This window comes from Acanthaster planci, linkage group LG20, assembly GCF_054643075.1.
Source record: "Acanthaster planci isolate LZ-2023a linkage group LG20, COTS_SCS, whole genome shotgun sequence".
NCBI classification, from domain to species: Eukaryota; Metazoa; Echinodermata; class Asteroidea; order Valvatida; family Acanthasteridae; genus Acanthaster; species Acanthaster planci.
Window position 1 is genome coordinate 959,642 of NC_141796.1, and position 13,831 is coordinate 973,472.

General features: G+C 42.6%; 2 protein-coding genes across 2 annotated transcripts in view; both read right to left on the reverse strand.

Annotated features, from left to right (window-relative positions):
* Positions 1 to 28: 28 nt before the first annotated feature.
* LOC110975440 (bifunctional FAD diphosphatase/FAD synthase-like) lies at positions 29 to 13,453 on the reverse strand. The gene is made up of 12 exons (XM_022227944.2): positions 13,261 to 13,453; positions 12,547 to 12,641; positions 11,025 to 11,148; positions 10,397 to 10,512; positions 9,536 to 9,676; positions 8,855 to 9,006; positions 8,296 to 8,384; positions 7,133 to 7,358; positions 6,324 to 6,422; positions 5,312 to 5,433; positions 4,609 to 4,750; positions 29 to 3,965 (listed from the first exon to the last, which is right to left on the reverse strand). Exons 1-12 carry the CDS (start codon positions 13,394 to 13,396, stop codon positions 3,794 to 3,796), a joined length of 1,614 nt encoding a protein of 537 aa, XP_022083636.2. The 5' UTR covers positions 13,397 to 13,453; the 3' UTR covers positions 29 to 3,793.
* LOC110975439 (phosphatidylinositol-glycan-specific phospholipase D-like) overlaps positions 12,623 to 13,831 on the reverse strand; it is a 49,516-nt gene continuing 48,307 nt past the window's right edge. Inside the window, exon 26 of the mRNA XM_087130416.1 lies at positions 12,623 to 12,641. The gene's annotated coding sequence lies outside the window, so the exon portion shown is untranslated. The remainder of the gene's footprint in view (positions 12,642 to 13,831) is intronic.

The following is a 13,831-nucleotide window of genomic DNA, read 5'->3' on the forward strand; positions in this document are numbered from 1 at the left end:
TCACCCAAATCTTTCTAGACAAAAGGGCTAAAAGACAAGAACCTGCCTCTTTTCGTTTGCTTCTTTGAAATATTCATGCGCAGAATGTTTGTTCTTCGAGATCAGCTCAGAAAATTTGTGCACATTCAGAACTTTGGCACATAACTAACTGAGCAAAGTCCCACTTTGAAGTCAGTTGTCAATTACATAGGAGGATCTTGCTTATAAACTGGGTGAAAGAGGATTTTAAAGTACAATTACTTAAATACAGCTTCAACGTAATATCCACAGTGCATATATTTCACAAGAGCAATAAAAATATCAACCACTTTCACATTTCCACATTTTGGATTTTGACATTGAATCCTGACGGTCGATTCGTTTGGAATATACACGCTTACTTACAAATGTAAATCATCATCGTTATTTTATGAAACCATGAAAAAAAATATTCTTTATCTCAATCTTGCTTTACATACAGGGACACATAGGAAAAATAACTTGCAGCAATCGAGTCATACTATAAATTTGGGGTCCATTTTTTTTCCTCGTGTCCCCGTCACATCTGTAATACGATTGTGTAAGAGTGGAACACATTTGATTTTTAAAAGTGGTAAAAGTAAGACGCATCTGCCAAACAAGTAAAAATTGTTCGAAGTCAATTTCAATTATATTTTTTTATGTAACATAACACACTTGGTCGAGTGAAAAATAGACACAAACAAGTCACAGTTTCTTGGACTCCAAATGTATAAAATGACTCAATATATATACAAATCCAATTAGACGCCGTAACTGCGGTGGCACCGCACTCACACGCACATTCTTCAGCTTGACGCGCGCGTGCATTTGGCAAATCACGACACCCTATTGGTCGAGGAGGCATGTAACGCGCGCGTACCACCTGTCCACCGCAGTAATGGCTTCTAATTCTGCTGGTCGAATTACAATATACAACCACAACCGAAGAATACAAGCGTTTCACAATAGCGCGCCTCCAAGACGGTTTGCCTGTCTAATAAAGTTTTGTTCGGTATGGAACAGAACATCTGTATTTGGGGTGCGTTTACGCACCGTGAGTTTGGACATGGACGGTTATTAATTATCAGTGACACGTGATCGATGTCCCACATATCAGATAACGCAATTATGCAGGCTTTATAATATGCTAAAATTAACTGCCTTAAATTGGTATGCGGTGGTTTATTTTACCACACCACGGGTAGGCCTACAACGCGTTGGCCAATCAAAATGCGCGAAATCTGCCGACCGAATGCGCGTTTGGAAAGGGTCGACAAATTTCGCGCGTTGTGATTGGCCAACGCGTTGCAAACTCTTGGAGGCGCACTATTGTGGATCGCCCTACTCTTGTAAAAACAAAGTTTTCGATATTACACGAGCCATATACTTGTATTCACTTTCTCTGCCAGCAAACTTGCCGCCTTCAACAACAAGACGCGTCTTAGGCGAGTCTTTTCACACAACTCGTCCAAGCTAGGGTCGATTTCACGAAACTTAAGATGCATTCAGTACGTCCTAACTTTCTTACCAACTCGTCTTAATTTTAGATGAATTGCAAGATGAACGAGGTTTGTGAGATCGGCTCAAGTTTGACACATTATCACGTGACTGTATACTCACTGTCAGTGCCGTTAGGTTTGTCATAAATTTGCCACTGAAGCGGTTCGGTGAAACGGCTAGAACAAATCTTTCAATTTTCGACGACACTACACTTGATACCAAGAAAAAAATCACTAAACGTTTTTCCCCAATATTTTAAATGCTTCAATAAAATGTTTGGGGATTAAAAGAGTTAATGCAATTTTCCAACACAAATTCATGGCGTAATTTCTGCTCCAAACCTTGTATTTGTTTCACCTTACTAACGTGGAGTTTACGATTTCGGTCACATGATCATAACATGGAATCGTATTAACCTCCCTGACAATTTCCTTCAGTATTTACAATTTTTGGCTGTTGATTCAGGAACAGCGCCCAACATACTGACACCCTGCAATCTTAACGTCCACTGATCAGAATACCAAAATGAATGATACTCCTTCCCCTGAGTTTGAAACTTTAACAGAGCTGAATATATTCAAAGAAACAATTCCTTAGCAGGGCTGCCATCCATTCAATGAGGCAAAACAAATGCCTTGGAACTTAGTATCTAAAGCGATTTGCGACGACAGGTCAGCCAAGAATGTGATTTGTCTTCCATTGGCGTACTCCAGTGGCGCATCAAGGTTTTGGATAGCCGGGGGACAACATGGATTTTTTTTAATCCAAACATTGACACTGCAAAAATTTTTTCACCCATTAAACTTCTTCACTGCCCCCCCAATATTGGTAGCACCATTTCGAAAGTGGTAGAGCTTCCAATTCTACACATGACATGTCCAAATGGCACTATGTCTCCGGAAGAAACTTACCCCCCCCCCGGGATACATCACTGGCGTGTTCAATGCGCGCATGCCAGCATGCATGAGGCCTTGAACTATATGACTATTTCAGCAACTCCCTAATGGACGGGACTGAATCTGTAGTCATGGTGAGCGCGACAGAATGCATGCCACGTTTCTAAAAGATCGGTTGTGGGATAGCCGTGGTAGCTCCCTCTGTTCGCCCGGGCAATGGTTCGAAGAGGCCTCGATCTCTGGGGGTTTACGGAGCAAGTTATTTTAAATCTTGCATCCTGGAAATAAGCGTTCAATACGGGCGTTGCACAATAGTGCGCCTCCAAGAGTTTGCAACGTGTTGGCCAATCACAATGTGTGAGATCTGTCAACCCAATGTGCATTTGGATAGGGTCAGCAATATACAGATTGGCTTTAAAGTACGCTAGACATGAAGACGGGCGGCTTGTTCTTGTATGTGCACAAACACCTTGATTTGTTGTTCTTGGGTCGGCCACTCGAACGTACAACTGGTTATCCCTGGCAAGCTACATGACGGCATCCATGTGTGTTATTCGAGAGTGAATGTTTGGATAACTGGGCTGAGTTCAGGTCTATTTAAACAGGAACATTCACTTCTGTGCTTTGGAAAATAATTAATGTTAATTTTGCAAAACTTCCTATTGGCTACGACTTTGTAAGCCATTTCTTTATTTTTTGCAACTGTTCAAAAATCAAAATCTCACGAGGTTTTCCTTGTGTTCCTGTGCAACTCTGATGAAGAGGTGGTGTGTGATCCTGTTCCGAGAACAGTGTTCTTGATTCGTGTTCCTGCCGTTCGAGCGCAAAAACAAGAAGCCCGTGTCAAGAACAGGCCGCCCAAACTCGACCGAAGAGCGGGTGCTCTGGTGCATACATGGCAATATTGAAAAATGTCTGGACAACAATTTCAGGAGTCTTAAGCAAGATGAGCAGCCATGCGAGGGAAGATATTTTGTACATGTGCACACACATGTATGTATAACAACTGCCATTTTGACATAGCAAATAGCGCCCTCTTTTTTTCGTAAAATAGCGCCCTCTTTTTCCTGAAACTAGTGCTTTTTCTGAAAATAGCGCCCTCTTTTTTGTGAAACTAGCACCCTCCTTTTGGAAATAGCGCCCTCTTCTTTCTGAAAATAGCGCCCTCTTTCTTTTCTAAAACAAGCACCCTCTTTTTTCTGAAAATATCGCCCCCTTTTCTTCTGAAACTAGTACCCTCTTTTCTCTAAAAGGAGTGCCCTCTTTTGCTAAGACTTCTTTAATTTTTCCCCCTTTTCATGAAAATCGAAACACCCTATATTTGGAAACTTAAAACTCGGGAGAGTTCTAAATCTAACGGCAGGTACGCCAGTGACCTCACATGCCTCGGCACTGTGTCATGGACTGGTGTCGGTGCAGCTCTGACTGACTGAGCGTTTCCGTCCTGTCCTTTCGTCTGTGCCATCTTGCAGCATGTAGGCAGGATGGTAGCACACCTCGCCTCGGCTGTTGATGTAGCGGAGTGCTGGGTTGGGGTCCGTCCCTTCCTTGCTGCCCACTGACGTGTAGCTGAAGAGCCAAGGCGGAGAACAAGAATGGTCAAGATTCTTGGGTGACCACACCCCAAAAGTCCTCACACTACAGAGGTTTGCATTGCTGCCATCTTGATGGCCAGTGTTTTGGTTCCACATGGTATACACAAAGGATCGAAGCTTCCTTGTGGAACAAAAGAACTGCCCAACAAGATGGCTGCCGTGCAAAGTCTCTATTAGGTCTTTTCACACTACAATCTCAACCCGGGTTAAATTCAACCCTGGGTGAACCTATGACTGACCTGGGTTGAAAATTTGATTTTTCAAGCCAGAGTTGAACATTGGCCTTGTTTTACATTGGTTCATGCGAACCGAGCTTGTTGGGGCACGTTCATCCCGGAGATAAGCACGAACGATTTTTCAACCTGAGTTGACAAAATCTCAACCCTGGTCTGGGAAGATTCAAGTGTGAATCATTGCCAGTTTCCAACTCTACATCAACCACAAAGTTTGTCTATTTGAAAAGGCCTTTTCTGTTTCATACTGAAGATGAAGCATTTTGACTTGTTTAACTTCATTTGCCGCGAATCCCCAAGCCAAAAAGTAAAATCAATGTCAATTTGGTCACGGATGGAATTTATCTGACGGAGCAATATTAGGTTATCTGCAAACACTCTTACCCCTTGTCGTAGAGTCTGCAGTACGGCACGAACAACGTTCGGAGGAATTCCCAGACGTCGTGATAGCTCCAATGCAGCATGGGATTGACGCGCATGTACTGTGGCCAATTGCTGTCTGTCATCGAGAAGGCACCCAGCTGGTCTAGAGGTGGAAACCAAACATTTGGAGTCCGATTGGCATGGGTTCAATTCCCACCTAGGCTGACAAAATGGATTGAGTTGCCTAGACTGCAGGAAAATATACGAGGCGTCAACTAAGAGACTGAAAAGTGGCCTCTTATGGCAAACTCTTGGTGGCGCTCTGCACTATGAATGGGCAAAAGTGTATATAAAATGAGTAGCGCTGGCTTCAGATTTTGGAGACAAAATGGCTGCTCTTTATGTGTGCTTTGGAGTGACTAGCTATTTTATATCGACTGTCCATGGGCACTGATGCATACACCTGCCAGATGGCTTCTGACAATGGTGACACTCATGTCGCAACCCTCATGGCTCTGCGAATGAGCCAGTTTGCTCTTATGAAAAACCAAGGCAACATCAGGACAAAACAGGCGTGTGAGTTGTCACATGGCTACTCTGATCGAGGAAGACTTCCTGCAGGCATTTTGCAGTTCCAAAATGACCTGGACTGCACTTAGCTTTGTACATGCCCTGTTGGAAGGACCACATTGCTTCCTAGCACCTCATTTCTTCACTGACTTACTTGCGTACGGATCGGACTGCCTCGTTCCCATGAAAACCGCTTGGATCCGGGGGTTCTGCTCTTTTAACACTTGCAAGGCCTCCTTGATAGGTCCAGTAACCCTCAATACTTTCAGGTTATACCTAAAAAAAATGAAAAAACGGCACTGTGACCATAGATCTTACAAACTGAGTCTTAAGGTGAAGTTTCAGTTTAGTTTCAAGCTGTGCTAGAAAGAGCAAAACAAACTCCTTGTTTAGATGTATCAATCATGTTGGCATCCCGTTGAAAATGAACATTATGTGGGTTGAAGAATTTCAATGTTCTGATTGATTTGCACTTAGCCAGATTCCTTTAAGATTTTAAAAGTAGCACGAGCGACCTCCCTCTGACTTTGAAGTATTACACAGGCTTTGCGATGTATTTGGCAAATCGCGAGAACCTTTCCACACTTAGAGTCATACAATGCCTTTATAAGAAATGGAAACTGAGCAGGGGTGAAGTTGGAGGCAAATGAAATATCCATGAAATCATCACCTGGGCCCAATTTCACGGCGCTGCAAACGTATTTCATGGGTTAGTAAGGAATTTTGGCTTGTGCGCATTAAACTAAGGATTCTGTGCTTTTAAGGGTTAGCGCAGAATGGAGATTGTAAGCGCGGAATTCTGTGGTAAGCAACGTTTCCAACAGCTTTGTTCCAACGTTAAGTGCAGGGGGGAACCAACGACATGAAAACAAATGCAAAATGGTGAAAAAATCATCAAACTGCTGAAAACCGTCAAGAGTGAATGAAAATAAGCAAATTAATGATGGTCAAAATGTGATTTTGCGAATGAATTTCTGCTGAAGAAATTTGAGCGGGACTTCACCACACACTAGTCAAGACAAGTTGATCTGTGATTTAAAAAAGAAATCAGTGCATGATCAGACTTGCTTGGACCTGGTAGAGTGTTGGTGTGGTTTTCTGCTGGGCAATGGTTCGAATCCTGCTCCGGTCAAATTTTCTGTTTAACACAGCATCACCATGCCTACCTCTGGACGGATTCGGTGATGAAAGTCTCCAGCTCTGGAAACGAGCGCTTGGTGTCGACGTATAAAATCTGCAACGGCTCTTCTTGCTGTGGCAACTTCCTAACGGCAAAACGGAAACTTGTTACAAGTTTACATAGAAGTGACGAGAGCTGTTCAACTCATCTGCTACTCTCTCAGGTCTTGAGTGGAGGTGGAATACCAGAGTTTCGTTATTCTAAAATAAAACGGCAGCAATTCTGACATTCTGCTCCGTGCTGAAGAATCGACTAGCTGGTAAGGGATATTGTAATGAGCGCCTGGCAGGCACACACAGACAGTAAATTCTGAGGGTCGTACGTGCTGAGCGTGCTGCTGGCCAAACGTAAGTGCCCCTGTGTGTGTTGTGTATTAAAAAGTACACCATCTCTGGGGTATGCTGATTATTGGAATATTCCGTCCTTGACCAAATGCTTAAATATTTAGTTTCAAAATCACTTATTCTGCGGTAAAAATCAATAACCTAGAAGAGAAAAAACTACATGATTTGGGTACAAACTTGCATTCTAAAGCCAGCTAAACAAAAAACAATAAGGCCAAAAAGTCTTTTCTAAAGTTTTGCTTTTGTTACTTTTCGTAAAAAAAATGTTTATTTCAACTTTTCTGGGAGCTCGGTACAACCCAAATGAATTGAAATTCAAACATATGAATATTCAGTTATACAAATCGACTAAGCCTAAGCCATCTCTTGTCCACATATGAAGCGGACAGCCTGAAACTCAGCACCCCTGTTGAAATCAATGTCCGGATAGAAAAAGAAAAACAAAGTATACCTTTTTATAACTGTGTGGACGAGATGCAGGAGCGCCGTGCAATCTTTACCTCCGTTGAAACCGAGACAGATAGACGACAAGGGGTACCGGTCAAGGGCCTCCTCAACTATGCTCATTGCGGGGCCCACAAAACCCGAAATATGTGCTGATTCAGGGGCCACCAGAAGCTGCTGTAACCTCTGGACCGAGTTGCCTACCGGGTCCTTGTCGTAACTGACGATAAACTCTGTAAAGAAATGACCTCGATTTACCCTCAAAGCCCAGATATTTTGGCCCATCTCACAGCCGGGAGGGGGAGATGAATTGAAGATTGCACACTACACAAGAATGGTATAACTATTCAATTTTCATCAAGTTGCTGTCCAAATTACAGATTTCCTCTAAAGCTCCGTAAAAACTAAGCTCCTGAAAAAAGTGCCCTGCAGCAATACTCGGAAAAATTCTGAGGAGGCGGATCCACCCCCTCCCAGGCCTTCTAAGGTTAAACACTAAGCACCAAAGGACACATTAACGACATCTGGCTATCTGTGCACACAGAGGCACAAATGACAGGTTACAAAATTGAGTGCCCCTTGATCTATCTGCAGCGAGCATTTCATTACGCCAAACCTCCATTTGTTTTGCACACACATGAAGTCCAGGCGTCCCTTGTTACATCAGTGAAAATAAACATCTTTTGTCCCTGCATGTGGATTCTAAATTGACATTGTTCTAAATCTGCTAGGTTCATGTAGTGATGTGCTTCATCTTTGCTGAATAATAATGACTTAATCTGTTGTAATATGAAAATAATGGGCCATTAAAGTTACCGATGTAACAAGGGACGCCGTCACAAACAGTGCCCGAACTTCATGGAATGACCCATATAGGGGTATCTCTCTTTTTGAGCATGTGGGGCTCTGAAAAGAACCGGTGGTACTCAATGCTTCGGACAGTATGCACTGTCCATCGTCAGGAGACTGCAGAGGGTTCAGTGATTAGACAGCTTATACGGTGTGTAGAGGGCAGTGAGGTGTGGAGAGGTTGCTGTCACAGGATCCAACTGGATCCAAATATACGAATATTTTGTTACAAACGGAAAGTAGGCGGTCAACATGAAATATCAAATACGTTAGTTACCTTTACTTGGGGCCAAAAAGCGTAAAAGAGAAAAGATATCCCACCTTTTGGAAGCATTTGAATGAGTTTAGCATGTGCTTTGTCGACAGTCTCCTGGCTGTTCGTTTCTAGAGTTAACTTCACTTTGAAATAGCTGGGAAAAACCACAAATCAATGATAAAAACTGTCAATAAAGATAATATAATATTACACGAGGATATAATATACTTGTTCCCAAGTGAATTCAAATGCACAATTTTCATGGTTTTAAAATTTCCTCAATTGAGGTGGAAATTTTCTTCAAATTAAGAGGAAATACAGGGGGGCGTCAAACATCCAGACTGGTTCCTGCTTCGTATTTTTTAGTCTAGGATATAATGGAGGGTCGGGGAACCAGTCCATTATTTATCTCACTGTTTAACAGGCAAACAACTATGCCTTCCCCGGTATTCATGCCTGTATTCCCAAATGTCAAACGAACACGGGGGATGGAGGAACCAGTGACAAAAATTCTACTGTGGGTTTAATGCTTGTTCCAGAACATTCTCAAAAACAGATTTGGAAAATGAATTCATCATTCACGATGCAAAAAGGTGAAAGGTCACATCCTCTTCTTCCGCTCACCTGTGGTCAAGCTCGGGGTAGGAGCCCAGTAGGACAGTGTCCTTGTACTCGGTGTTGAAGTTGTTGAGAATGTCTGTTACGTCCATCTCCCAGCGATTGATGTAAATCTCTCGCATGTGGAATGACATGTCAGCATGCTGGAACAGCTCAGTCTAGGGTGCGCAATGCGACAACCAATACCAGTCTTCTATTAACTTCATTTTTATCCATTAGATGCTCAGACTCAGTTACAACTTGACTCACTTTATTTTGGGTTAACTCAAGCCACGCTTTTTGGTGACTCGGGCTTAAGTCTGCCAGCGCTTTTATTTTTTGATGACTGAATCTCGGACAAGAGTCTGATTTGTGTCACATGCCAGATATCTCAAAATGCCTGAGACTTGGGCTAGTGTCTGATTTGAGTCACATGCCAGATATCTCACCCTGATCTGAGACTCAATCAAAATGCCTGAGACTCGGGCTAGTGTCTGATTTGAGTCACATGCCAGATATCTCACTCTGATCTGAGACTCAATCAAAATGCCTGAGACTCGGGCTATTGTCTGATTTGAGTCACATGCCAGATATCTCACTCTGATCTGAGACTCAATCAAAATGCCTGAGACTCGGGCTAGTGTCTGATTTGAGTCACAGACTTCGTGAGAGAAGTCTTCCTGACTTGGGATCCAGACAGATACTCACCTTGAGCGATTTGAATGCTCTCCTGAGAAGCTTCGGTATACCGGGAAAGACATACACATTGTGGACACAAACCAACGGGTAAGGGTGTCGCTCACCGGTCGTTTCGTTCACCCCGTACAACAATCTCGCTGACTTAGGCACCTAGGCAGGCATGTGGAAAAAACAAAAATCATGTAAGCTTGAAAGTAAACATTTCAGGACATGACGTTCAGGAAATTTAGGGACAGTCATTTGCATTTTTCACTTCTTCAGACTGGACGGCTTTTTTTTGTCTGTACGGACAAGGTCATATTCTCGATTTTTGGCAGTTGCTGAATTTTCCAATAATCTCACACTGGGAAAGTAGCCCCAATACTGATCATATGCTGACTGGATTCAACATTCTCATGTCTGAAATGACACACAACACAAGCCTCTACCAACTGGATTTCTGTTACATTTATGCTGAAAAAGTCTCGGGTGGAAGTAATTTGTAGGCGCAAATTCCTCCAATTTTATCTCTACTTGAAAGCTAACAGTCCATGTAGGCATCACAGGTCTAGACCACCACGAGTTCATATTCCCACTTCCTGACATGCCACAACGTGATAGCCTTCTCATTATTACATGTATGAATATAAATTCCTACCAAGATAGGGAGCATCGGTAAAAAAAAGCATGTCCCCTGAAATCCAATCAGAAAATGTGGTCAACGCAGCTAGAGGTGACTTGAATCAAGCCTTAGTCTTTGCTCAAGCATTATGAAATATCATGTGTAGACTGAGATTTCAAAGCCATCAACTTGGTTAGAGTCTACAGGCAGGTGTACAGAACCTGTAGTTGCATAGCCATGGGCAACGTTTGGGATTTCTGCATTCTTACGTGAGCCATTTTGAGTTCGGGCGAGCTCAGGTCCTTGTCATCGCCAAAGTAATGCCTGCAGAGACGGACCAGTTCTGGGTGGGCCTGGATTGGCTCATCAAACGCCTTGGCAACGCCTAAAAACAACAAAGGGAAACTTCATACATGTATACTTCAATTAAACAAGGAACCAAAATTCTTGAATAATCACAACTATGGTACCCCGGTAAACGTGAATTCATTTGTTTTGCACACCAATATCTAGTAAACTGAATAAACAAGGCAGAAAAAAGTGATGTGAGTTGAGAAAAAAAACAAGCAGGTAGGGACAAGAAACTACTTTCATTTTGCGCTTGGCCAAATAAGAAAGTTTCGGATAACATTTGAATGCTTGGAATTTCTCTCTGGGGATCACAACTTGTGTCAATGTTTTTTCCTTACAGTTGAACGGCCTGTTGACGGCACTTATTCAAATAAGGAGAAAAAGGATGTACTTTTGTATATATTGTAATTACACTGCGTTTTCAAAACTACTCCAACACCAATGATGCACTGGGAGTGACTTAGAAGGTTTTAAATTTTTTTAGGAGGGAGGATTAAACAGGCAATAACACATTATAAAACATGGCCAGAATATTGATGCGTTTACCTTCGAATGTAATGTCATCGTGCGTTGGTCCGATGCCACCGGAGGTTACAACGTGCGTGTAAGCGGACGAGAACTTGGCAATCTCATCCGCAATGGTCTTGACATCATCTCCGATGACCAATACCTGAAAACAGTTAACAAACCGCCAGAGACAGGTCAGACAGGATGAATGAATCGGAATATAGAGAAATATATCTTTACAGAGAACAAAGTGCCTGAAACAAACAGAATACATGAACTAACTCTTACTGAATTTACACAAATGAAATCGTGCCTTGCCTCTGCAATAAAAATGCAAACTTGACCCCAGAAAAATATTTTAGCTGTGTTCATACAAGGCGTTTCAAAATAAAGGGAACCAAAATTCAACCATAACTTACAGGAAAACAGCACATTTCTTATTGAGCATCTCATGTCTCAAAAAAGGCCTGAAAGTCTTCTTTCCAATGACACCTTGATCATGTGCTGAATGTCAAGGCTGAACAAGTAACAATACAATGCATCCTTGACCAGCAGGTGAAATTAACTACATGTATGTGACAAGTTAGCATATAACCTGACATTCAAAGCACACAGACCTCTTTTACATACAAAGTGTGGACATTCCTTTGTTCTCCTGTGGTTAAGGAAAATACTCCTTTTTTCCAACTAGGATAACTCCTTTGAGCTGGATTTTTGATGATGATTTCTAGGACTGTTCCTCTTCATTTTGCCACGGATAACCTTGACCCCCAAATGCCTCTGAAAATGTTTTTCAGAGAGGAGCAAACATTGTGTGGACGTGTGCGAGTCCACACTACGCCATCGCACCCTGGCCTGCATTATGTGGACTTCTTTTGTGCAGAGGTCCACTCTATGTACGACATGCTTGCACACTTGTTTGTGTTGGCCTAAGCACATTCAAAAGTGCATCATCTAAAGTACATTAATTTAACCCTCCTATGCTGAAGTCTTTCTTTGGGTCATTTGGTGAACACCTCAAAGAAGCACAGCTGTGTTGTGTTGTGCACTGCACCAACAGTCCCTCACAGGAATATCAGATTGCACTTTTGTGCTGCCCAAGAACTGTGCTTCACTGTTTCCTGTGCATCATTGTGCAGTAAACCAAATGCAGTGATGAGGACTGCACAAAAGACCCTGGGTCATTTTGTGCTGACAACCTACTGTGTACACACTGAACCTGTGCATGTTTGAGTTCCATATAGAAATTACTTGCTCACCAGTGACTGTGGGCACTCGTGCACATTTGTGCTGTAAAACCAAAGGAGGGTTAAACTTGTCACAGAGCAAATTTTACCTGCTGGTCAACAATGCATCGTTACTCATCGATCATACTAGATGCATGTTCAGTGACACGTAAAATAATATTTCCCTGCCATGACCATGTACATGTATTGTCCTCTTCACTGATACTCGACTCACCGATCAATCAACAACGAACAACTAAAATTATCTCACAAGGATTATATACAGCAAATCTGTTGCTGTCCTGGAATTGTTAGGTTTCATGTATTAAGCTCACCCTTTCAACTTTAACCCCAAGGTCATACAGCTCCTTGCACAGGAAGAAAGAGTTTGTGTCTTGAGTGTGACCTTTCAGTATCTCATCGCCAATAACTGCCGAAAAAAAGGAGGAAATGTGCGTTTCCTTTATGCATGCTACACTGTCGTTGCACGGCAATGGTTGTTCCATCTAGCGAGAGAGAAAACTATGCTTTGCATTATTTCATCAGACCCGCCACACAAGCACGACTAGCGGGGGAAGCAGGGGGGGTGCCCTCCCACCTACAGCCGCTGTAGCTCCTCCATTTTAATTTCCAATTGAAATTTGAAGTGAAGCTAGCATTTGAAATAAGGACTAAGGTTTTACAAAAATGCATTTGAGCTTTTCAGTTAAAATCCACACTCATTTTTGTGTAGGCCTACAAAACAATCATTGTTTACTCTGCATTCCCACTGCCAGATTACAAAAAACATCTCAAACTATCCCCGCTTAAAACCGATTTTTTTTTGCTTTGCAAAGTCTGACGGAATCCAAATTTATATCAAAACATTTCCTATGACATCTTCTTCAAGATAACTACAAAAAAATTCAGAAAAAAAACAACAAAAACTAATCGTTATCATGGTCATCGCCAGGCATGCCACGGGTGATCGTGTTTTCATGCAAAGTTCCTGTCCGGTGTCCGGAAACTGGACAATCCCATATTCCGATCTTAATACCCAAGGAACTCACTTAAAACACCAGCCGTTTGCCGGGAATTGTTGGCCATTGCAAAGCCGGTCGTTCTCCTGCCTTGGAGCTGCCTTGAGAACACTGTCAAGCGGCGTAAACCGGCGGTATTCTTCAAGAACCGACCGACAGGATTCATCACCGTACGAATGACATGTTTTCTCTCTGCATGTCTTACGTAAGGCTGGTTCGGTGTCTCTCTTACAGAGAAACACCCTTTCAGAAAATAGGCATTTGCAATGACGGTGCAGGGAACTATACTTCCTTAATCTATGAAGAGCGACCTCACTCTGTCAACCAGGTTTATGGTTAACGGCAAGAATTCACTGCGTAAAGTTGTATTTTTACTTTTTCCCCATTTTTTCACCTACAGCCTTTGGAGGCGGGGAAGAGACACATAGAGGTGTCACAACGGGGGGGGGGGGCAGTTCCATAAGGTTGGCATTCTAAAAGAAAATGGACGACCGGGACCAGATTATCGAGATCCATATGTCATTTTAATTTGTTTGGTTGTCAGACGAATTGGTAGCTAGGTTTAATAAGTTGATACCATTTCCGAAAAAGGAAGAGTGGG